Source organism: Cucurbita moschata, unplaced genomic scaffold, assembly GCF_002738365.1.
Source record: "Cucurbita moschata cultivar Rifu unplaced genomic scaffold, Cmos_1.0 Cmo_Scf00032, whole genome shotgun sequence".
Taxonomy (NCBI): domain Eukaryota; kingdom Viridiplantae; phylum Streptophyta; class Magnoliopsida; order Cucurbitales; family Cucurbitaceae; genus Cucurbita; species Cucurbita moschata.
Window position 1 is genome coordinate 697,778 of NW_019268548.1, and position 23,116 is coordinate 720,893.

General features: G+C 37.1%; 5 protein-coding genes across 6 annotated transcripts; 1 reads left to right on the top strand and 4 right to left on the bottom strand.

Annotated features, from left to right (window-relative positions):
- Window positions 1-1,730: 1,730 nt before the first annotated feature.
- LOC111429864 (LIM domain-containing protein WLIM1-like) lies at window positions 1,731-3,998 on the bottom strand. The gene is made up of 5 exons (XM_023065925.1): window positions 3,620-3,998; window positions 3,029-3,125; window positions 2,905-2,945; window positions 2,714-2,803; window positions 1,731-2,204 (listed from the first exon to the last, which is right to left on the bottom strand). Exons 1-5 carry the CDS (start codon window positions 3,752-3,754, stop codon window positions 2,013-2,015), a joined length of 555 nt encoding a protein of 184 aa, XP_022921693.1. The 5' UTR covers window positions 3,755-3,998; the 3' UTR covers window positions 1,731-2,012.
- Window positions 3,999-5,743: 1,745 nt separating this feature from the next.
- On the bottom strand, window positions 5,744-8,894 carry LOC111429643 (succinate dehydrogenase subunit 7B, mitochondrial-like). Its single transcript, XM_023065577.1, has 4 exons — window positions 8,776-8,894; window positions 8,621-8,683; window positions 7,954-8,056; window positions 5,744-5,919 (listed from the first exon to the last, which is right to left on the bottom strand). The coding sequence occupies exons 1-4, from the start codon at window positions 8,863-8,865 to the stop codon at window positions 5,840-5,842; spliced, it is 336 nt and encodes a 111-aa protein (XP_022921345.1). The 5' UTR covers window positions 8,866-8,894; the 3' UTR covers window positions 5,744-5,839.
- A 482-nt stretch (window positions 8,895-9,376) lies between these two features.
- On the bottom strand, window positions 9,377-14,938 carry LOC111429873 (calmodulin-binding protein 60 A-like). 2 transcript variants are annotated; one of them, XM_023065936.1, is made up of 7 exons: window positions 14,332-14,938; window positions 12,933-12,999; window positions 11,764-11,816; window positions 11,100-11,596; window positions 10,860-11,020; window positions 10,570-10,776; window positions 9,377-10,473 (listed from the first exon to the last, which is right to left on the bottom strand). In XM_023065936.1, exons 1-7 carry the CDS (start codon window positions 14,499-14,501, stop codon window positions 9,850-9,852), a joined length of 1,779 nt encoding a protein of 592 aa, XP_022921704.1. In that variant the 5' UTR covers window positions 14,502-14,938; the 3' UTR covers window positions 9,377-9,849. The 2 variants fall into 2 exon arrangements, with proteins under 2 accessions (XP_022921704.1, XP_022921705.1); XM_023065937.1 differs by having other exon boundaries at window positions 10,255-10,473; window positions 10,607-10,776; window positions 14,332-14,936.
- A 543-nt stretch (window positions 14,939-15,481) lies between these two features.
- Window positions 15,482-20,691, bottom strand: LOC111429983 (alpha-mannosidase I MNS5). Its single transcript, XM_023066074.1, has 15 exons — window positions 20,352-20,691; window positions 19,713-19,755; window positions 19,576-19,641; window positions 19,431-19,492; window positions 19,256-19,355; window positions 18,921-19,103; window positions 18,313-18,361; window positions 18,044-18,223; window positions 17,661-17,781; window positions 17,309-17,390; window positions 17,141-17,226; window positions 16,863-16,963; window positions 16,534-16,675; window positions 16,303-16,453; window positions 15,482-16,125 (listed from the first exon to the last, which is right to left on the bottom strand). Exons 1-15 carry the CDS (start codon window positions 20,480-20,482, stop codon window positions 15,895-15,897), a joined length of 1,728 nt encoding a protein of 575 aa, XP_022921842.1. The 5' UTR covers window positions 20,483-20,691; the 3' UTR covers window positions 15,482-15,894.
- Window positions 20,692-21,517: 826 nt separating this feature from the next.
- Window positions 21,518-23,009, top strand: LOC111429930 (peroxidase 41-like). Its single transcript, XM_023066008.1, has one exon. It carries the CDS (start codon window positions 21,682-21,684, stop codon window positions 22,873-22,875), a length of 1,194 nt encoding a protein of 397 aa, XP_022921776.1. The 5' UTR covers window positions 21,518-21,681; the 3' UTR covers window positions 22,876-23,009.
- Window positions 23,010-23,116: the final 107 nt, after the last annotated feature.

The window sequence follows — 23,116 nt, forward strand, 5'->3', positions numbered from 1 at the left end:
ATCTTGACGGAAAATGTGAAATGCGGTGGGCGAGCCGCTGGAGAAAAAAGGCGATCCTGAAGAGTTCGTCGCATGCCAAACTATGATTGAACGCAGGATGAGCTGCAAAAATTCGGAGCCGAAGTAAGTATTCTTCAAATTCCATACCTGTTCTTACTGTTCTTCAGCATGAATGTATATCTTTAGTTCTTTTTTTTTTCTTTTGCATGAAGGTCGAGTACTAAAAAGTGCCCTAGATTGTTGTTTTACGAGATTAATGGGAGGCTTCTGAACTAGTTTAGAATCTTGTGAAGCTTTTTTTTCTGCTGCTTTGTACAGAAGTAAAGTAGAGACATAATTGAAAGGGAGAAAGGAAAGTGAGAGTTGTTGCCATGCATGAACGCAATCAAAAACCTTAAGACAAAATGAGTAAGATATAGTGCAATGTGACAGTGCACTCGTGCGTAGCTATAGTGAAATAAGATAATTGAGGGCTAATTGGGATGCGATGGATCAGCACTCAACACCAACAATGCAAAAGAAAAAGAAACTTTGTCATCATTTTTTTGCATATTTTTGACCTCTGATGCAATGATTAACTTGATCTTTTTCTGGATGAACTTTAAAATAAGAGGAATCTTGTTCAATACCCAAGGCATCGTTGCTCAAAGTTTTATCATTTTTTTTTTTTTTCCTTAAAGAAGCCAGAGCAATACAGGCCATAGCAGGAAAAGCATAAGATTCATAGCTTTTGTTTTCTTTTTAGATTTTCCAAGTTATTGCTCCACTTTAGAGATTGCTTTTTGATCATAGAAACAACCAGCAGATCATCTCCACTTAGTTGGTGGAGGAGCGTTCATCTGGGTCCTTGGATTCCAAGCAATCATAGTTTTACACAGATTTTCTACAATTCTCTGTGCAAACTTGGTGGCTCTTCCCTTGACCTCTATGTAACGGCCAAATCCATCGCCATCAGATATTGTCTTCTTTAGGCTTTTCCTTTCGGGCTTTTCTTCAAGGTTTTTAAAACACGTCTGCTAGGGAGAAAGTTTCCACACCCTTATAAAGAATGTTTCGTTCTTCACCCCAACCGATGTGGGATCTCACACTTTACCTCTTATTCTCGATCGATCATATCAAAATGCAGTTGTAAATAAGAGCTATGAAGGAAGCCAGTTCTCACTCAAACCAACCTTTTCTCTTTATCATATAAATCCGTTGGAAAGTTCACCTGCATATTTGAATGGCTGAGCTTTTCAAATTTCATATTTTTCTACCAATTTCCTCCAATTCTAGGATGCATCTGATCTGCAGATCTGAGGTCAAACTTTATCGAGTTCAGTTCAATCTCAGCTCTGGTTTGGTTTTATTACCTTTTCTGCCATATCAGATTCCTCAGTTTGAAAACTTCTTTTTTCCAAGAAAATCACATCAAGGGAATAAAACAAAACAAAAACACCTTACATACTCGATGAATTATGAAAAACTTCCTGCTCCACAGATTAGGAGGCATATCATTGGTGAGTCATTGAATCTCATTCAGTGACTCCAGCTGTTAGATAAGAATAATAATTGAGATATCTCTCATAATTTAGAAGATCTTGTTTGCTTTCCATCCAGATCCAAGATCCCCCAAGATCAGAAAGGAGCTTTCTTTCATGGAAGTGCTGATACAAGAATTTGTACCTCTTTCTGCATGTTTAAATGTGATTTAAAGTTATGATCATCTGAAACAAAGCATTCACTTCACATACAACAACAAACAAACAAACTTGTTGATGGAAAAATGAAAATAGCTTATAGTCTCAATTGAATAGAAGAAGAACAGTACATCTCATATTTCTGCAGTGCTTATGGAAGGTTTTCAGCTCACACTCAAAAAATTTATTGAAACTCAAATTTTTCTTATAGTACACTCTATAGAATAGCAAACCCGAACCCGCAAGTATTGACGAAAAACGTAACTTTATCTTTTCCTCATGCACAATATAACAGTTGCATCCAACATCAAGTTCTTCTCAACTGGTGTGTTCTCAGTCACTCCCTTTAATCTCTTCATGCTTGTCAAGTTGGCTGAAATTCCCCTTCTGTTTGAAGAGTTGGTTGTGATGATGCCTACAGTACAGTCGATGTTCATGTGCTATGTAGTTTGATGGGCTAATCACACATCCTCCATGTGAGCACCTGAAGCAAGCTCTGTGGTATGATTTACTATCTACTGCCACCTGATGGAAGCAAAAAAAAAAAAAAAAACAGCCTTTCTTAATATAGCCAACTAGTTTTATCGCAATTTGAGTATCACTCGATTGGTTAGCACATTATATCCTCCATTAAAAGGTTCAGAAGTTCTTCAAAGATTCCATTGCCTTAGATCAAGGAGACCGTCATCTCCAAAAGTGGGGTGGTTAGGTTCGAGTCTGAATCGACGCAACACGAAGGGATGAAAAGAAAGCTAGTTTAGGACAACATTCAACTATCCTAGTTTGTAACTTCCTAATGTGATACCATTTCGAGTTGTATTATAAGGAAATTTCTTGAACTGTAGCTCTTCCTTTTGCATGATATAGTTGATTCTCTCTCGAGAAAAACAGGTGATTAGGAAGGTTTTGTACCCTTTTAGCATTTGAATGTTTAGGTTGTAAATGTGATGACAACTTGAGTGAATGGTTCATAGAATAGCCACAGGAAGAAAGTAAAAAACTAGAGGCTTTTAAACTGTATAATGGCCATTTACCTTCTCAATTGGATAAACAGTTTTCTTGCAAGTAACACATTTATCTTGAGTTCCAGCAAATAAACTCGACACTTTGCTGTTGGATTGGACCTTTCAAATGTTAATAACAACAACTAGTAGTTAGGAATCAGAGCATAAGTGTTGATTTTAGCAGATAAGCTTCCAAAAAATGAATTAAAGAAAAGAAAAACCTGATTGGTAGATCTGTCTGTTCTAATGGTTCTTGGAGTACCTAAAGAGAAGAAAGAAGAAGATAATAGACTAAACAAGCAGAAGTCATTGAAGGCGGAAAAAGACTCAACAACAACCAATTACCTTCAAAACTTTTTTCCAAGCTTCCAGTCATCTTGAACAACTGATCAAAGTGAGGTTTGCAATATAATACACCTTCAAAGGAGGAGTAATTGAACAACTGCAGAGACATAAAAACAGAATCAGTACCGGTGATAATGTTCGAACTGTGGGAACCAAGCTAACCTAAACATAGCTCTACTTGTTAAGGAATATCTCTTCGATCCAAAGGTTGAAAGTTATTTTCTTAAAGACAAACCATGATCCTTGTATAGTAACAAACAGAATCTTAACAAACACAACATCTGAGGTAGCAAAATTCATTGTCGAATAAGTTTCAACCTGGAGATATATAAAGACAAACTGGAGTGGAATCAGATACTTATGAGATATGGAATCATTCAACTATTACAACATGAAAATTTTAGCCAAAAGTGCAGATAGAATTGGAAATAGGATCATTTTATATCAGTTTGAGATACTGAATATGATGGATAGGATCTGGAATTAGGCATATCTTGAGCAGCATGCATCTATTCCATTCACAACAAGGCTCTCAGCTGAAGGAAGATCCATATAAGAAAGAAATATATGTGTAAGATTGAAAAGGGTTACCTTTAGAGTGCTCTTGCAATGGTAGCACCTGAAACAGGCCTTGTGGTAGATTTTGTTATCAGCAGTGAGCTGATCAACCAAGTAAACAGTTTTGTCACAGGCCTTGCACTTTTGGGTTGTCCCTAAAAACGCCATCTTCAAAAAATCTTTAGGATTCAAGGAAGAATATGAACAGAAACAGAACAAAACTAAACTGAACTGCCAAGCTGAGAAGAAGGGAAGGGAAGGGAAGGGAAGGGAAGAAGAGGAGGCAGAAGATCTTTCCGTCGCCCTTTTTATGTCGTCTAAGTATCCGGCAAATTTCTCTCTTAGAGTCAGCGATTACAGCTCAGACACATTCAAACAAGCTGACAAATTTCCAGTAATGAGCAATTTGAAAATTTGACCAACATAATTCCCCATTTAGACACCCATTAACTACTTCATTTTCCACGTGTCATCTCCTTATTTGATCACATAAAGCGAAAATAATGTCCCAAGAAGTGGATTAATGTTGTGTTTTAATGCAATTTTATGACCATATACGTTATGTTTCAGCACAGCCATGGAAGTAACAGAACCAAGTTTATTTTAATGGGAAATGGTCGGCTCAGTTACAAAGCTGAAAGATGATCTGTAGAATGAAATATAGAATATAGTTAGATCAAGCAGAGTAATGATGAAAGATGAAGACTTTTTCAATTAAAAAAAAAAAATTCAATGTCTTTGCATCAGCAAATGTGTGACAGATAAGAAATGCATATACAAGAAATACTATACACATTTTAATTTGTATGAATTCATGATTTGATGTATCACTAAGTCTTCGAACTAATTATTGTGTCAAATTCAATATCTATTCTCGAGCTCTTTTTCTTTAGGGGAAAATTCGATCCCGAATGATTTCTTTTTTTTTTTACATTAGGATATATTTTGCTTTACAAATCAAACGTTTGGCGATCGAGCCTTTATTCAATCATTTACGATTACATCCTATACTGTTTTTTTTGTTCTTCACACAACATTTGAAGTGGAAATGGAACAATTTCAATGCTGTGATTGTTTTGTTGGTTCCTTTTTTTCTTTTCAATTTAGCTTTACATCTTTTCTCATTCTCCTTTTTAGGCGCCGACTTGGAAGAGCGATTGAATTGATCTGTCCCACCCACCATCCTTGTTGTTCTCACCAATATAAATAAGGCTACAATAAATTCGAATTATTCCCTTTCTTTTTCTCTTTAAATGTTTTATAATGAATATTATAAAAAAGAAAATCAACCCCCCACTAAAAAAATATAAAAGAAAACCACCTAATCCACTTGGTATATGCATGCGTTTAAATAATGATACCTACAAATAAATAAAAGCATTATTTATACTTCAAATCGTGTCAATAATATACACCAGCCAATCTTACTTGTATTTCCAATTTATTTTTTTAGTTTCCTTCATGTGGGTGTTGTGTTACTATGGACCCATATTAATTACGTTACCACGTTCATTGCTCTACTTTGTGCATGAAATATTATAGATTCTATAATTTCAAAATAAATAAATAAACCTTTGGATAAATTTCAAAATAAATACAGATGGATTGCGAAATTTTCAGGGTTAATCATCATCTTCTCTTCAAACGATTTCAGCCACATGAAAAAGAAAAACTGACCTACAAAGCAAGTTCAGAATAAGTTTTATAGGTAAATTAAAAATCCCATCCCCCACCATGTAAGTTCTATTTCAAGCGTAGAAGCAGGCAATGTTAAGCTTCAAAACCTCGAGATGTTTCCCTTTCGTGGAGAATTTTCTGCCTAGATCACTCGTCGGTTAATCTATTTATGATGAGCTAACTGAAATCTACAAGAAGTTCACTGATTATGAGACAAAGTATACGGTTCTAGAAAAAAGTGGTTGTGCTCAACCATGAGCCTCGCAACCCCTACGCCACTGCATCTATTTCACACAGAAATTTGAGTGAATAAGGAAGTTCCTGGCATCTATTTCACACAGAAATTTGAGTGAATAAGGAAGTTCCTGGCATCTATTTCACACAGAAATTTGAGTGAATAAGGAAGTTCCTTCTCGGTTTTGCATGCCAATTGAAGTATCATGAAGAAATTATTGATGATTAAAACCAACCTACAAGAAATGGGGGAAATAGAACTGGTGCTTCAAAACCTTTATTTAGCTGAAAGCATTAAAAACCTTTGTGAGACATTTTATTAGTCACTGGATACAAATTCCATCATGTACTTTCGCTAGCTGCCTTTGCCTGCCGAGCTTCTTCTCGCATGGTTGCTTTCACATAGATTTCATAGCAACATCCTGAAAAAAAATATAATGACAAGGATTAAAGTTTTTCTTTTCTTCGGGACGAAAAAATTTCATTCCAAAGGAACTAAACATACACAAAGAGATATTCTTCCCACCATCAGGCATGATGAGATGAAGAAAAAGAGTCCTCTTGACGAAAGAAGATAAATTATCAAAACATTTGTAAGACTTCGACCAAAGGGAGGCTCTGTGGCCTTACATTCTCTCAAATTTCTCTAGAATTTCTATGAATGTGGTTTGAAATTCTGTCATTTCTTTATAACCCAATGACCCACAAATAGCTCATGAAGCCTTCATTACCAATAATCTTTGCTTTCCACTTAACCACTAAACCAAAATAATCTCAGGAAGTATAATTGGATCCTTTTGGAAGCACCGTTCTATGTTGAACATATTACATAACTGAAACCAATAATCTGCTAGAGAAAAGTAGCTGGAAAATTAAAAACATTATGAAAGGTCTCTTCATAGAAGAGACTAGTTTTGGCATGCTTGGGGGTATAGCACGTAGAGTGGGTTTTCCTTTTAAATACTTTTTTGAGTGTTGATGTTCTTGTAGACTAGGGTACAAGGAGTTCTCGTCTTCCAAATCTGCCTAGTCAAGTGCCCGTCCTTCTTGGTCATTGAATTAAAGTAAGAGGGCATTGAATTGAACCAATAATAAAGTTCAAAGATGTTTTCAGTGGCCAAGCTGGACAGAAACTCGGTGTGTGGATAAATTGCATCTCTCCCATCTTTTTCTATATCCCTTTCGATAATAAATGTTTTGTTTCTTAATAAAAAATAAAAAAAAAGATGATGGTAACATTGTAGAAATTTAAATAAAAAGAAAAGAAATCAATTACGTTTCCTGGCAACATGCCAATTCACTTAACATAGCCCGATGCACATGTGAAGAACTCAAAATTGATTGCTCCTTCACTGAACTAACAGGTAAAACGTTCATTTTCAACTAATTTGGATTATCATTTTGGGAGAAGTTTAGAATGATAGAGAAGCATTGTTAGCCCTTGTTGAATATAAACGAAAGACATGAATTCTTTTGGGGATGAGGGCTCTAGCATTATTAACTTTGCGCAGTCTATTTAGACTAGATGGTTGAGGACTTTCGGTGTGGAGAGTTTGTTTCTCTGTGATTAAGGAAGTCCTTTTGAGTTCGCCCTTTCGTGAGCATGGCCTTATGTTGCGGCAAAAGAGCTTTTTTGCTATTGTTTTGAGTATTTGGCTAGAGGGAAATAATAGGATTTTTAGAGAGGTTGGAAGATCCAGTGAGGAGAGGTAGGGAACTCGATTTAAGCCTCTTTGTGGGTGTCTATCAACACTCTTTTGTAATTATGATCCTGGCTCGATTTTATTGGATTGGAGCTCTTTTTGTAGTAGTTGGGACTCCTCCCTTTTTTGTGGCCTGTTTTTTTTAATGCTCCCTTTCTTTTTCTTCCATTTCTTATCAATGAAAGCCCAATTCTTTACCCCCAAAAACAAAACTAATCTAATAATATTGTTGTATCGAACTCTGGAAACACAGAGTTGCCTGTTTAGTTGGGGAATATGATGGAGTTCAGAGGTGGTCTACAATTTCAATCAACTTAAGCATTAGCGTTTATTTGAACAAAGACCACGTTGTTCTTCTTTTGAATCTCAAGTTCCTTCTTTTGCAGTCATTGATACCCGGTGAGACTACTAAAAACAAACCATACAATACAGCCGCTACCCCAATCTTCCATTTCTGTAGCATTATTTTGCCTTCTAAGTTTAAGATACTTTTCATCTAACGTATTACTAAGAATCAACCAAAAAAACAAGCATATGCCATATGCTTGTTTTCATTCGAAGGGTATGAAGCCAATTTTCACCTCTAAGAAGCTTGTAAAAATTTGACAAACTTGTATCGGTATAGAAACATACATCATCCAAAAGATTCAACCGCACATAGTTTACATCAATGTTGCTATAATGGTAAATGGCAGAGCTAGGACCCACAGGACAAAGAGAAAAGTATTTTATTAATGAAAAAAAGACTAATACCTGCAACAACTACGATTGTCAGAACATCTCCAATTTTTTTGATTCGAGCGACACCTTTCTTGTGTGATCTGAACCGCCTTAGAGAAGGGTCCTCAGCTAATAACTGCCAGATTTCAACATAGTGAAACTCAATTCAACAATAAATCATTGCAATCACATACTTAGCAACTAAACTGCATCAACAAAATGCAAGAGGTGAGCCAAGTATTGAAAAGTCCTTCGTGAAATGTAAGTAATAAATATTTTCGAAAATAGTTCAATATTGGAGTGGAAACTATACTTGCGGAGTTTGAGAACACGCATGCAAAGCAAACCCGCACTATACACCAATATAAGGAACTTAACAGATTTCACCAGGGTTTCATGGCATAGCATGGCAACAGATTAGTGTAGAAAACAACACGGAAACCTTCCCTCTAATTTCATGGACCTAAATACAGGAGTTCAAGCAGTTTGATCTGAACAGATTCGAAAAGCTTCCATCTATAATGGCGTCGAAAGATTGAACAACGATAAAGCGAAATGAACTAGATTGACAATCATGCGAAATATCAATTAACTTAATGGAGCAGCGGTAAGCTATAAGGAACTAAATGTCCAAACGGTGAAATAGACCACTACACTGGCAATTAAAGATAGAAAATAACAAGAAGTTAGATATGCTTACAGCCTTTTCACGAGTCCCTGGTTCGATGTGGAATCCACGGCGCGAGGGTGACGAAGGATCCACCTACCCGTCAACCAAAAACTCAAAAGATTGAGCGAGAGAGCGAAAAAACGATTAAAAAAGAGAAACAAAGAGGCGATTGAATGAGAAAGAACCTGAGATTGAGATCGGAAGTGAGACGCAAGAGAGGTTTTGGTGAGCAAAAACGCCATTGTTCCACAATATGCGAGAAAGAAAAAAAGCATTGGGTGACAGGGAGATTAATAAGAAATACGGTGAGGTCAAAATGGGTAATTGTCACATTATAGCCCAAAAAATTAAGCGTTAGACTTAAGATGGTCGTTGTCTTAAAACGCAAATATGACTCTTTGAGGACGTGAAATGTCCATTTTGTCCTTTAACAATGTTTTTACACGTTACGTTTTGTTATTCATTTTTAATTTTTTTTTCACATCTTTAACACCTAATTTTTAAGATTTTCTATGTTGGTAAATAGAAAGAAATATAAGAGGCACCTCTAAACTCAAGAAGTGAAGATGAAGTGAAGATGAAGTGAAGACACACAAGAGAGCATTCCTATACGAAAAGGGTCATGCTACACGGGGTCATATCAAGGGTACTATACCTCAACTCTGTCAACTCTAGAAGCATTCCCCTCGCCATTGTTAATCGAAGCCTTGCTTTAAAACTGCGATCGTAAAGTTTCTGCAAGTTCGAAAACTTATTCACTCATTGAGCCAACTGGCCACTGCTTCATTTGAGTTTAATATCTGTTCTTATTGAAAGAGTATGCATTTGCTCATTTACAGGAAAAAGAAAATGTCCTCAGGACACCAAATTCTTAGGAATAAAACCCTCCCATTTCCTAAAAAAGAGGCAGAAAGAGAGTTTGTTTTGTACAGAAATGTATAAACAGTAGCGTAAAGAAGCATACATAAGTATTGTGCCCATTCTGATCAAACATCAACCCAGACCAGGTACCTTCTGGATAGTCTCCAAAATTGCCACACAAACTTGACCAGAGAGGAAATTCTTGTGGGTCAGAGACATGGCACAGCCAAGACACTTGGGAAAAACTGCACAAGAACAACCCCCTTGCATCTATTTTATAAACGCACACATTTTAACCCCGACTTTCTACTGGATGCACGCCAATGGGACTCTCCAATAAGTCTATTGGAAGTGCTGCTAGTAGTCTTTTTACGCTCGAACTTGTGTGTTTTCCTGTCTCAACCAAAGTCCAATTTTTCCTTTCCACGACCCTGTACAGCACCTTTGTTTCTCTCGGATACGCTTTTGTTTCGCCTAATTACAAATCTCAACAAAAAGTACCACTTTAGCACACCATATACTTTAGTCCATCTCATTTGAGCACCACATGATGAGGAGCCACCTTGAAGAGTAGAACGTGATTCGAAAATTGAGCTACATTGGAAATCAGACTCTAGAACTTGCAGATGATCCACATCAAAGAAAGATGAGTTTAGTGGCTCAGAATCACAGATCAGAGAAGAGTTGGCAAAGTTTGGGGAACTTGGCATCTGATCATATCTTACAACCATAGAATCAAAACCCTGCAAAGCATGATCGTCCAAGCCACTCGAATTCCCAATAGAACCCATCGATGAAATTATTTCAGAAGTGTATGCATTTGATGGTGTAAAATCAAAGCCACTAAATTTTGGAGAAGCTAAGTACTTGCTACCATAAGAATGATCCTCCATTGGTGAGCTCGGGGTGTAAAGGAAACTGAGTGGGTGAGAAGAGCCACCTACAAGAGAATTTTCATCGTCAATAGAGTCGACTTTTTCCCAGTGTTCGTATGCGGAGATAACCAGGTTGTGAGCATCAGCCTGTGTTCAGAATGAATGTACTAAATCAGCTGAAAAAATGTAAAGCAACTAAACAGTACAGTATATGTCTATTTAGAGGTGACAGGAGATGAGTGCCTTTTCAACTTCAGATAGCTTATCTTTGGGAACGTACTGGTAATCTGAAAGTAGCCCCATCACTTGCCCTACAACATTAAATACCACTCCGCTTTTCTGTTCCAAATCACGAGGCTTGTATACGTAAATCTTCTTATCGAGCACACATGTCTGTGCATGCTCAATTGTAGCTTCCCACATTTTAGTAGACATACCGGGGCCAAAAATCTGATTTTAAAACAAAAAAAAAGGTATAAGTATTGTCGTTTTCAGAGCATTTAGATAGATGATACACGAGAAAAGGTATTTACATTACGAAGCCTTGAAGGTTGTACATAAAGCAGAGTTAGGAAATCTTGCACCGTCTCGATTTTTTCTTGGCTAAGGCGCTTATGATAGACTCCATCCTTGCTAATTTTCTGCAATCTCCATACTTCATCCCCCAGAGATGGAGGGTGGTGCTTCTTGTACACTAAACCAAATGGCAGAGGTCAAATTTTATTTGATATGTCAATACAAAGAAATACGATATAATAAAGCCAAGTACTCACATTCTCCGCGGTGATCCCTGACCACAAACGATGCAGTCTTTGCTTCCAGTACTCTTGTTCCGACATTATCGTCTATAATTCTTGCACCCAGCCTAAACCGACGGCATCGAGTCCAGCTTGAATTGTCAGTGAAAGAAATCTCACCTACCATACCAATGCCATCTTTGAGACTCACAAATGTATCTCCTGTAAGAAGTGGTTTCTTTCCCTCCCTCTCTCTTACAATGTTATTCTTAAACTCCTCCACAGTATAATTATCACCTCCACCCTCAAAATCACCCTCTAGGACTACAATTTCCACTTTGGCTGAGGATTGAGGCCCAGTGTCAACAACTTCCCCACTTATGGTGTCAACCAAAGCCACCGTCAAGTTGGAACCATCTCTTCCTTCAATGCGAGCTCCGGTAAATACCGGGAGAGACACACCAGTTACGAACTTCAATTGTAAGCATCTCGACCCGGAAGAACAGATTTCTTTACCGTCATTTCCATCATTCCTTTACATAAATGCATGATATTTCATCAATACCTCTAATATATTATCCATACATAGACGATTTTGGGTTTAACGATTTATTATCTATTTTCACGTCCTCTCTATTACTATTTTTAGAAGTGGGATCGACAATGCTTGAGAAATTAAACAAATCACAAAAAAGATTACCTTTGCACCCTAGTAATGTACTTTCTGAGCGCCAATTCGACCTCCTCCCTTACCTGAGAACACAACTAGCAAGCTTACAACAAACGCTAAAAATTCCAACTAATTCATCCGTTCGAACACAGATATACATTTTTATGGATTTTTTTTTATCGAATTAAAACGTATAAATACCATAACAAATCAGAACTGTTGATGCAATTTCCCTATCCCATTAATTCACTTTAAAATGTCTGTCTTCATTTCAAGTTTCCCATGAAGTAGCCATTTATGCCATGCCAATCCAAATGGTTTAGCCCCACCCCTAATAACAGAAGTGTTTAACATTCATGAACTGTAGGGATTTCATTAGCAGTCAATCACAAGAATAGTACGTTCTCGGAATTGCCTCATTTTAACTTTTCTTAGGGTTTAAATTTTAATGGTCAACAGATATAAGAACCCTAATAATCACAAGTCAAATCAAAATAGCCACATAATTTACTTTTGTTGTAAAAAATGTTTAGACTATAAAAGTTCTCTTCCTTCCTACTTTGTTTAGTAGAGAATTTTCTTTCCTTTTTAGAATGTCCTATTCTTTGTTCTTTCAGATATTTTCCTATTCCAACAAAGGTAGACTAAACTAATTCCATAGGCACTTTCAGTACTGCCACTTCTAAGGTAGAAGGTAAAAAAGTTACACCAGAAATTTTGAAATGATGGCATGAACAGAGAGAAACATATACAAAGGAGGCAAGATTTCCACAATAAAGTTTATCGGTGGGTTCGACCCCAATGGTATTACAAGAAACCTGCTCCTCTGCTGGAAAGTTTTCATTGGTGCCAATTGAAAATTCTATTTGGTGTATATTATTAGTGTTTCGAGATGAAGATAACCGAATAGGTCAGCATTCTAGAATTAGAAAGAGGTTTTCATATCCCTATGATATCCATTTCCAAAGCACTTGAGTTTTTCCTGTTATATTTTAGGCTTTGACGCTTCATTCGAGGATTCATGGACCTTATATTTTACAACGGTCCTTTCTCTTTATCCAGAAAAATAGGAAAACGTCCTCAATAATTTGGTAAGGGCTTAGACATCCAGTCCAATCATGCATTTTCAACAGCAATGGAACAATTTCCCATTGATAAAACAATGCATTAAACATATTTCCTGGAGTGATCATGCTTACCACTTTACGAATGAGTGGCTCCAATAGCTGTTGCATTGATTGCAATGATGGGGCATCCTGAATCACACTGTACATTACCAAAGATAAAACATCATATCAAGTGATGAGAATTTTTTTTTTAAAAGAGAAAAAAAAAATTCATTGATGAATAAATAACATTGCATTCAATACATACACAAGAAATGGACATTCAAGACTCATAAAGGCTTTCTTATAGCAGTCATAAGGCCACAACAAGAATATACTGGTTGAAGGAAGGTCTTGAGGTTCCAAGAACTATTGGCAACATACTTTGCCTTAATATAATCAAGATAGGAAGAGTCCTAGCCACCTCTTCCATCATATCTAGTAAACATCTACTTTGAGCCAAGCTAATACCGAATGTCTCGAGCAATGTATCCCAATTTCTATAGCAAAGACATCTCCATAAAATTCAAATCTTCTGAAGCCCTCCTATACATCAAAGCATAGCCCGAGGATCCAAATCAATTCATCAAGAAAAAAACTTAACCTTCTTCGGAATTTTCATCTTTCTAGGGCTTCGCAGGAGAGGAGAAGGGTAGAACGTGCAGAAAAACGAGAAAAGAAAGATTTATGAGAGAACAACGCTTCGATAGTTTGAGCGTCCACATATATTAATAACTAAAATTTGGAATGAGATGAACTCTATATAATAAGGAAATCGTGGTGAAAAAATTCATGGCTTCCCATTCAAAGAGGGGTCTCCAAAAATGAAAGTTGGGAAATGGAAGGAGATTCACCTAGTAAGGGACGAAATAATCAAGTGCTTTTTCGAGAAAATGGTGGCAAGAGAGCCCTCTCTAATCAAAATCAAGTGATCCTCCTCCAGAAATTAAATGCCATCCCCCGCCTCCCCCAACCATTTCTGTCTAGAGATTGGTCTATATTAGCCTGTCCAAGGGTTAACTAGTTCTTCTCTAAGTTGCAACTAATCTGAGGGAGTCCAACCTACTCCAACAAGATCATGCCTGACAGCTTCTTCAAGCCAACTTTGTTCTTTAGGGGAATCTCAAACAAACTCAATTGCAAATACTCGTCCCTTTAGGCTCGCACTCATTATGATGCCCCACATAAATGCATCATTTTCATCTCGTCAGAGTAGTCTCTAGAATCCACCCAAAAGAACTTAAACATGAATCATCAGCTCGCTTACCAACTCATGTAGGATACCATACAAACAGTTCTCCCAAAATTCAATTGAACCAAAGAAGCCAGATCGCACCACGTTCCTACTTCCAATTCTAAACATAAATTAGCATTGGCAATGAAACTCAAGGAGAAATTACAGAGAACCCCCACAATCAACAAGGAAACTTAAGAACAGTCCCACAAAACAGTGAAATAAAAGAGTAAAAGAGCGAGAAGCAGCGTGTAGTACCTCCAGAAACGGAATTTTCTACGCTTATCATCGGGATTGTCACCATCCGCCGGACCATCTCCATCATCTGGATTTCTTTTCTGCGACAACATAGGAGGGCGGAAGACATACAGACACAGGACGATGCGATGGTATTGGCAAAGATTGCAATAAACTAAAAAGACTAACATGCGGCGCAAGAGGGAAGAAAAGATATATACAAATATGGTAACATATGCAAGCCCACAAACTAATTGCGATCAACCAAAACAGAAAAAGAAGTTACACAAAAAAACCATAAAATCCCTTTGTTCGTTTCCTTCCCCCTCCTAGCCTCCATCCAAATTCGGGTTCTCCTTCCCCTGAAACTCAATCGAAGTCGTCTTTTTCCCCGCAAAACTTACTTGACCGGACTGAAAAAGAAGAAGCCGGTGCTGTGGCGGAGTACGGACGCTAAGAAGAAGAGTAGAAGCCAGAAGTGTAGCAGAAGAAGAAGAAGAACGTTGGAGATATTTCCGTTGAAGAGGAAGGGGAAGGCAATGGAATGTGTGTGTCAGTCAGAGAAAGCGAGAGCGTGTGGGTGGCGGAATAGCCCGCCAAACCGCGTCGAGCGAAGGCTGATGTCAGCAAAAATGGGGCCCACCGTAATTTCATTTTTGAAGACCATTCGCACGCCTTCTTGCATCGGCTAGCAACATCGCGCTCTCCTCTACCAGATTTGCCACAGACCATAATGTCCTCTCAAGTGGGGCCATTCTCCACGTCATTTTCATTCGCTCCACAGTCCTTACGGTTTAAATACTAATTTGACTTTCTTTTTTTTCTTTTTTTTTTTGTTTTTGTTTAAAGAACACAAATATTAAAATAATATTCGTTTTTTAAATTACGACAGGCGAAAATCTCATGTTAGTTATAGAGGGAAATAAAATATTTTTTATGTAAACTTCTTTTTAATAGATGCATTTTAAAATCGTGAGGTTGTCGGTCAGCCACAACCCACGAAAACATCTCCTAACAAATGCGTTTTAAAATGTGAGACTGTCGGTTAATGGACCAAAACAGACAATATATTTTAGCGATGAACTTAAGTCCATTACAAATTATATTATAACCAAACACACCAGAAAAAAGTTAGACACTCAAAAGGAGCGGTACATGGGGCAAAGATGTAAAAAAGGAGCGTGAATCTCAACAAAAGTTGACAGCCTCATTTCCACGAATCTTCCTCTGTACTTTCAAGCCACGACTCTCAGGCTTAGAATGACATAATTACCCCCGGCTCTAAACCAAGGCTTTTAGTTCCAATCACGTAAGCCATTCATACAAGTCAACGAACAACATGATGTTCATATCCCCTCCCGCTAAAAATTCAACTTTAGACTATCCCTGCATCTAACAACTAAGATAATAATATCTATATTGTTTTGTAGTAGCTACATTCAAGAATTTTTCTTTTTTGGGGGTGAAAAAGAGTTATCATGTGGACTTAACAACTACTTACAAAGTTCATTTTCGGCTCGGTGTCGTCGGTTGGTGCAAGATGAACCAAGTTTGGAATCTTATTGAAAATAATTACAGTCTGTGTTATAAGCGCAACCAATGACCACAATAACCAGATGAGCTACACGATCGCCGTCTGCAAGTAGTCGAATCGACTCCACATTCTTCGTCGCTGAAACACTTATGATCTGCTCGAGCATCAAGGATATGGCAAGCACTCTCTAGTTGTTGGTCACCATCTCCAGCTGTGTTTAGTGAGGTAGCTGGGCAGACTTGAAGAGACATTGCACTAGACCTTCTTGATGAATTTTCACCCTGCAGATATAAATGCACTTCATCTCCACCAATTCATTTCACATTTTAAAATATTCCTTCCAAGTTTTTTCTTCATTAAATTTTCCCACTCTACTGGGCATAATATTTCAAACAGCTGCCAGGCTCCCTGTGATGAGGGGGTAAATGAAAATCAAGACTAGACAGTGGGAGTAATACCTTGATAGATGTCCCGTTGGTCAGGCCATACACCTCTGGCAGTCGTTCATGCCAAGAACTTAGGACTGGCAGGGGGTGACCCTCGGTGGTGAAGATGTAATTTTGATCGACCAGAAACGAGTCGTCAAATAAAAGATATAAATATTTGCACCTACATAAAGAAGGATGGTGTGATGACCAAGCTGATTTTCTGGATAACAGAATTGGGAGACAGAGAGAAAGAGATCATACGTTTCAGAGAGGAAAAAACTATGTTGATGATCTTCCAACTGCATAGTTGTAACATCTCTGACACTTGCAAATCCTCCTTCAACTTTAGTGTACAAGATAAGAGACTTCATGATTGATTCACCCACTTCAAAGTACCATGGATCTTCAATTCCAAAAGCCAAACGGAAGGAATCCGAGTAAGGCAGTTAAGCTTTATAACTAATAGTTGGATAAGACATAAGGAAACTAGCATTCCAAGAATACTATTTTACAGCAGAGCTTCAAACTTTTAATCGACGAGAAACGAAATAATCATAATATACAACGTTGAAGTTTTTGAAAAATAAAACCTTTGGTTGCTTGATACAAGTAAAAAGTTGACTCTGCCAATTCTGGACGGAGAGGATAATACTTTTCAGTGGGATGCAGCATCTGATAGTCAAGTAAATACCTGAACAATTTAAAATCCCAGACTTGAGAATTAATGGTTGTCATGGAAAATACTGGAACGCTAATAGATTGAAACAAGATAATTGACAAAAAGAAAATAAGATAATTGACAACGAAAGTTCTGTGTTCTGGTCAAAACATGGAATAGTTTAAATGGACAGATTTGCAAGCAGCATACCTTTCCGGTAGAACTCCATATTTCTCCCACACATGAAAGAACTCACGATGTGATGAATTAGCTGCCGGAATATCCCCAACAAGAACCTACTAACAGAGAGTCAAGGACAAACAGTCATATTCAAGTAGAGTATCATTTACTAGAACTTCTAAGATTACTGCAACTAGCCTGTAGGCCAGGCCAAAATGCTTGAAGGCTTGTGAGCTGCCAATGGGTTGCCCTCCCTGTCCTCATATCGGCCTCATGATACCTACATTACCAAATAATTTCAAGTAAGCCGCCCAAAATAAGATAATAATTTATTGGATATACCTTTTAAAAATTTGTTCTTAAAGAATATTTTTAAGAATTGTTTTTATTTGTTATTGTTTAAAATCTATTTGGAGAAAAAAAAAAAGTTGGTGTGCATTGAAAATTACAATTGTTGTAGCTTAGAAACGGCTAAAAATGAATATAGTTTTGTATAATTTAAGAAAATGTGTTCGTACTAAAATGATCATAAAAATAGTGTACACGCTACCATGGACCATGTCTGAAATATTTCTGCACAGCAAGGTAAGCACTGTGGAACATTCTCCAGAATTCTTCTTTTCCAAAAAGTACATGAGCCTTAAATAGATATTCATAGAATGAATCAACCCCTTGAAGAAACCACAAGAATCCAACATCAGTATTAGGTTTCTACTCTTCCAAGAGCATAATTATGTATAATTCTACCCTGAGCTCAATTGCATAAAACAGGTTTTCTTCCTGATAGACGTTGAGTTAATATTACAAGAGTATGGAAGCGCCTTATAAGAGGTGGAGACAATTATCGAAGAAGAAAAATATAGTAAAAATGAAGATGTGATAACTTCTACCAAAACATGTAAAAATCTGTATTGTCAATAACAAATGACTTACCAGCACCAATTCCAGATGAGAACTCAATCCATTCACCTGTTTCCACATCCAATGTAGTTCCAAGTAAATTCAATGAACTGCGCATGCTCCACAACTTACGAAGAGCACGCAAAGCAGCAGATTCAAACCTGGGGTCACCAGTCAATCGCGATAATGCTCCCATTTCGAGAATTAGAGAACCTGGGGTCACCATTTCGAGAATTTTGATCCAATTCAGACCATAAAATTTTCACGCATACTTATCTTAACAATAAAAGATAAGAGCTCACCACACCCGGAAGAACTTGTTTCAGTAGTCTCATTCTCCATCACTCCATGCTGCCCACAGAATTTTGGATTGATGTGGAGTCATATACTCCTCTTTAGAGGGAGAAAATGGAACCATGACCCAGAAAAACGTATTCATATATTTTAAAACTGCAAAGAAAACTTCTGAAAATATCTACGGACTCCCTAAGCGTACCATGCATACAGTGAATTTAAGCTGCATTAAAAATATCATTCAAATAGTTGACCTCCACCCCACCCACGCCCCAAGAAAAAAAGAACTGCTGAGAAGAACAAAAGGAACAGAGCAAGGTAAGATCTGGCTTGTTGGATGCAAAATTTCTTCAGTACACCTAAGGAGATTCACTTATTCTCGTTATGATCATTTAGAAACTTATACCAAGAATATTGTTCAATATGCAAACAGCATAAACGACTTATAAGGCATCAGAGACATATCTCAGTTCTCAATAACTGCAAAATTAGCTCAATAAAAGAAGACAGGGTCCAGTGAATACAAAATCCCATGAAGATCATATAGCATGGAGTTTAATATATCATAATATTTATAAACAATTAGATTTGGACCTAAGCAGATGATAGGTAATACCTTGAGGTTAATCCACGCATATGGCAACCCTGTGGGGGTATTAAATGCAGGTAGGAAGCGGTTCCCTAAGTCTTCGGCCAAAACTAGTAGTTGATTCTTATAACTTTGTCTAGGCAATCGGGTCGTGGAATCAGTTGCAAGAACATGGGCAGAAACAAGTCCTCCAAGAACTCTTATGTTGCACTACAAAATTGTGGTCAAGAGTAAAAATGCATATATTGCTCCTTCATCCACAACATTTTAGCTCTTTCTTAGCATGACAAGCATTTGAACTCAGAGATAAGCCAACCACATTCATCTTTTTGGGGATTGGGGATATCTAAGGACTTGGGTACCTCAAATAGATTTATCCGTGCATCAACATCAAAACGTAAATTTTCAGAAAGCCAAAGCACCGCCTTTTGAAATTCAGTGTTATTGCCTAAAATTACAAGGCTGAAAAAGAAAAATGTGATCGTTATGAAACTAATAACTAAACAACCATAAATTCAGGCAGTAATCAATTCATACCTAGACAATGATTCGATGAGTGTAAGAGCAGATCCATTATAATTTTGTGGCAAGTGTTCCAGCTGAAAATTGAAGAATCACACAGTTAATGCACTCCCCACAACCAATTACCACTCTAAAGCCATATTAACATTATATTGATTACCTTAAGATTACCGAGCTCACTGAGGGAGTTGGTGAAGGTCTTCGTAAGAGGTTTTAGCTCATCGTGCTGATAGAAATAGGACAGTCAATAGGTTTCTATGTGATCAGAGACATGAATCTGTAACCAAGAATACTTACTGGAAATGCATATGTCATATAGTTGTCATATGCATGGTAAAACCTGAAAGCATATAAAAATAAGCCAACTGTCAGATACTTTGCGTGCTAGTGAACGTAGGGATCATCTAAACAAATACAACCGATGAAATTTAGGCAAGAACAATGGTGTGTACTAAATTAAGATTATGCAACTCACCGAGAATAAATAGTAAGACACAGTAACTAGAGGTCAAAATAATGCACTCAATGTGGCTCGGATAGAAGTTCAACAAATCTAGTCATAATTTTCCTGAAGACCTAGATTGAATAAGATCCCAACAATATATCATCACTGTACTGCGTCCAATTTCCAGAAAAAAAAAGACTAAATGCAGATAAGAACGACGAGCTCCATAGAAACGTCTAAGTCATCATCATAACAAACTAAACAAAAACTGAAAATTCTCCAGACATGACAAAATTAGACTTCATAGTTAGAATTTTCGTAGAATTGAACAAATTATCTCCTATACCACAAAACGCTAGAGCTTCTCAACCAACACCGATCCACAGAACGATAATGAACTCAGAACCGCATCCAATAGACCGGAACAGAAAACGAAACTACCGCGATTGAATTAAAAATGCCAACGGAGATTATGAAGATAAGAGGCTTACATCCGGCGGACCTTTTCCCTCATACGCATTCGCTTGGCAGTCCAGTAGTTGTTGGAGCTGGAAGGATTGAAGAGAGCGGAGAAGATGATGAAAAGCAGAAGAATCCATGTGAAAGACCTGCGGGGCAACATGTATGGAATCTATGGACTGGATAAGAATTCCGGGCAGAAGAAGCGAATCGAATAAAATCGAATCGGGGTACGAAGTCAATGGCGCTGGGGATCTGAAGAGAATCGCAGCTCAAATCAAGACGCCCATAGAAACTTGGTTGTAGTGGATTGAATAATTTGGTTAACTATATTTCCTTAAGAGTGGATTATGAAAAGGAAAAAACTTCAACAAGATGATATGTTATAAAAGGAAACTAATTGAGAAAATTGTCTGAATTGCCAATGCCAAATAAAACATAATTTTTTTATAACTAAAGTTATATATATATATTTTTTTTTTAAATTAATAAAAATATCTCTCTACTTTTCCATTTATCTAAAAATATATATTTCTAACCATTTCAATAGTACTTTTAATTTTTTTTTAATAAAAATTATTACTATTTTATTTAAAAACTATTTCAAAATTGGAAAGTATTCACATGTTTTCAAATATTTTATTAATACATCTGAACCTTCTTAAGAATTTAAAGAACTTGAAACTTTCTTAAAAACTTGAAAGACATCTCTAAATTAAAAAAGATAATAATAATAAAAAGAAACAGTAATATTAAAAAAAATAAAGATGATTGAAAATAACTTTTTATTTTATAAAAATGAAGAAATTAATGCACTCTTATTTTTAAACATATTACTAATATTTTAAAAAAATTTAAAAAGTAAAAAAGTATTAATAAAACTCTTTAAAATTTAGAGATAGCTTTGAAACACTGTTCAAAGTTGATTTTTTAAATTTATTTTGAAAATTTAAGGGCTTAATTAAAAAAAATTAAAAATATTTTTTAGACGTTTTTATTTTTGAATTATCAAATCAATTGTTTAGATGACGCGAACAAATTTTAAAAAGTGGGCCACATTTATTGGGCCTTATCAAATGGGTTATCCGTACACCTTAATCGTAATTTTATATCTATTTGTTAATTTCAAAGCATCTAAAACTACACAAAAAAAACAAAAAAAACTAAACTAAACTTATTTCTACGTTTTTTTTTTTAAATAAAATATTTGAATATCCGTGCTAAAAAAACAATTTATGTTTTAATCTAAATCCACCATAACCCGTATCCCTCAATTGAACCATAAACCCTAAAATTAGTACCTGAAATTGTTGTGTCGATCGACACGAATAATCCGCTTGATTTGATTTGATTCAGTCATCAATGGGACGTTCTCTGTTCGTTCGATCTCGGAGGCCATTACCAGCCTCCTCCATAACCAATCTCCTGAAACCTCTCCATTTTCACCCCTATTTCATCCCCCTCTGTTTCCCCAATCCATCATTGCTTCCTTCTAGTTATTCAATTGTTCCTTATTCAGAGGAAGCAGGTTTTCCGCCGCCTCCTTCCTCTTCCGCCATGGCCTTCTTTCCTCTTGCCGCTTTCCTTTGTGTAATTTTGCTCTCTGTTTCCTTCTCTGTTCGATCAGAGCTTTCTCTCGATTATTACCAGAAGACTTGCCCCGATTTTGCGAGAATCGTTCACGAGGCCGTCGTTCATAAGCAGACTGCTAGTCCAATCACCGCTGCCGCTACTATGCGCCTCTTCTTTAACGATTGTTTGGTTGGAGGTTGCGATGCTTCTGTTCTCATCTCCTCTAATGTCTTCAACCACGCCGAGCGCGAAGCCGAAATCAACCTCTCTCTTCCAGGAGACGCCTTCGACGTCGTCACTCGAGCGAAGATTACCTTGGAGCTTTCCTGCCCCGGGATCGTCTCTTGCTCCGACGTACTAGCACAGGCGACTCGTGATCTCATCGCCATCACAGGCGGACCGTCGTATGGCGTTCAATTAGGGCGAGAAGACAGTCACGTCTCGAAATCTTCAGACGTGGAAGGAAACATTCCGATTGCAAACCAAACAGTTGACGAGATGATCAAGCTATTCACAGGGAAAGGCTTCACGATTCAGGAAATGGTAGCGCTGTACGGCGGACGCACAATCGGATACTCAAATTGCAGGGAATTTGGCGACCGGCTCTTCAAGTTCAGCAAGACAACACCAACCGATCCAGAGCTTCATCCGAAGTTGGCGGAGGCTTTGAAAACGACTTGCACGGATTACGAGAAGAATCCTGGATTATCGGCATACAGCGACGCCGTAACGCCGTTGAAGTTCGACAACCAGTACTACCGGAACCTGCTGAGAGGATTGGCGCTTTCGAAGTCAGAACATGCATTGGCAAAGGATCCAAGGACGAAGAAGTTTGTGGAGATGTACGCGGGAAATCAGGACCTGTTCTTCAAGGACTTTGCAAAAGCTATGGAGAAGATGAGCGTTCGCGAGGTGAAAACTGGCGGGAAAGGAGAAGTGAGGAGGAGATGTGATGTGTTCAATTCAATCCGCACGAAAATATAAATTTTCCAACTATAATTGCATTTTGGCACATCGTAAATAATTTTTTTATTATTATAATTAAGGGAATTTTTTTTTCCTTTTTTTTTTGTAAGAATCATTTGGAAATAGTTTATCGATGGAAATAAGAGGAGGAAGATGAAGCATGCAAATATAATTTTAGTCCCCTTTTTTATTTTAAATTTCTTCCATTTCATAATTTACGTTAAGGAAACGGGAAAAAAAAAAAAAAAAATATATATAT

What these genes read in the sequence shown, in the direction of transcription:
- LOC111429930 (XM_023066008.1), top strand. Translation starts at nt 21,682, where the DNA reads ATGGGACGTTCTCTGTTCGTTCGATCTCGGAGGCCATTACCAGCCTCC.
- LOC111429643 (XM_023065577.1), bottom strand. Translation starts at nt 8,865, where the DNA reads ATGCTTTTTTTCTTTCTCGCATATTGTGGAACAATGGCGTTTTTGCTC. An exon ending in ACTTCCGATCTCAATCTCAG is followed by an intron (nt 8,684 to 8,775) that starts GTTCTTTCTCAT and finishes GTTGACGGGTAG; the next exon opens with GTGGATCCTTCGTCACCCTC. An exon ending in GACAATCGTAGTTGTTGCAG is followed by an intron (nt 5,920 to 7,953) that starts GTATTAGTCTTT and finishes ATTTTTTTTCAG; the next exon opens with GATGTTGCTATGAAATCTAT.
- LOC111429864 (XM_023065925.1), bottom strand. Translation starts at nt 3,754, where the DNA reads ATGGCGTTTTTAGGGACAACCCAAAAGTGCAAGGCCTGTGACAAAACT. An exon ending in ATTGCAAGAGCACTCTAAAG is followed by an intron (nt 3,126 to 3,619) that starts GTAACCCTTTTC and finishes ATGTCTCTGCAG; the next exon opens with TTGTTCAATTACTCCTCCTT. An exon ending in CTTGGAAAAAAGTTTTGAAG is followed by an intron (nt 2,946 to 3,028) that starts GTAATTGGTTGT and finishes TCTTCTCTTTAG; the next exon opens with GTACTCCAAGAACCATTAGA.
- LOC111429873 (XM_023065936.1), bottom strand. Translation starts at nt 14,501, where the DNA reads ATGTTAGTCTTTTTAGTTTATTGCAATCTTTGCCAATACCATCGCATC. An exon ending in AACCTTCAAGGCTTCGTAAT is followed by an intron (nt 10,777 to 10,859) that starts GTAAATACCTTT and finishes TTTTAAAATCAG; the next exon opens with ATTTTTGGCCCCGGTATGTC. An exon ending in AGCTATCTGAAGTTGAAAAG is followed by an intron (nt 10,474 to 10,569) that starts GCACTCATCTCC and finishes TTCTGAACACAG; the next exon opens with GCTGATGCTCACAACCTGGT.
- LOC111429983 (XM_023066074.1), bottom strand. Translation starts at nt 20,482, where the DNA reads ATGTTGCCCCGCAGGTCTTTCACATGGATTCTTCTGCTTTTCATCATC. An exon ending in CACGGATAAATCTATTTGAG is followed by an intron (nt 19,104 to 19,255) that starts GTACCCAAGTCC and finishes ACAATTTTGTAG; the next exon opens with TGCAACATAAGAGTTCTTGG. An exon ending in TATGGAGTTCTACCGGAAAG is followed by an intron (nt 16,964 to 17,140) that starts GTATGCTGCTTG and finishes TAAATTGTTCAG; the next exon opens with GTATTTACTTGACTATCAGA.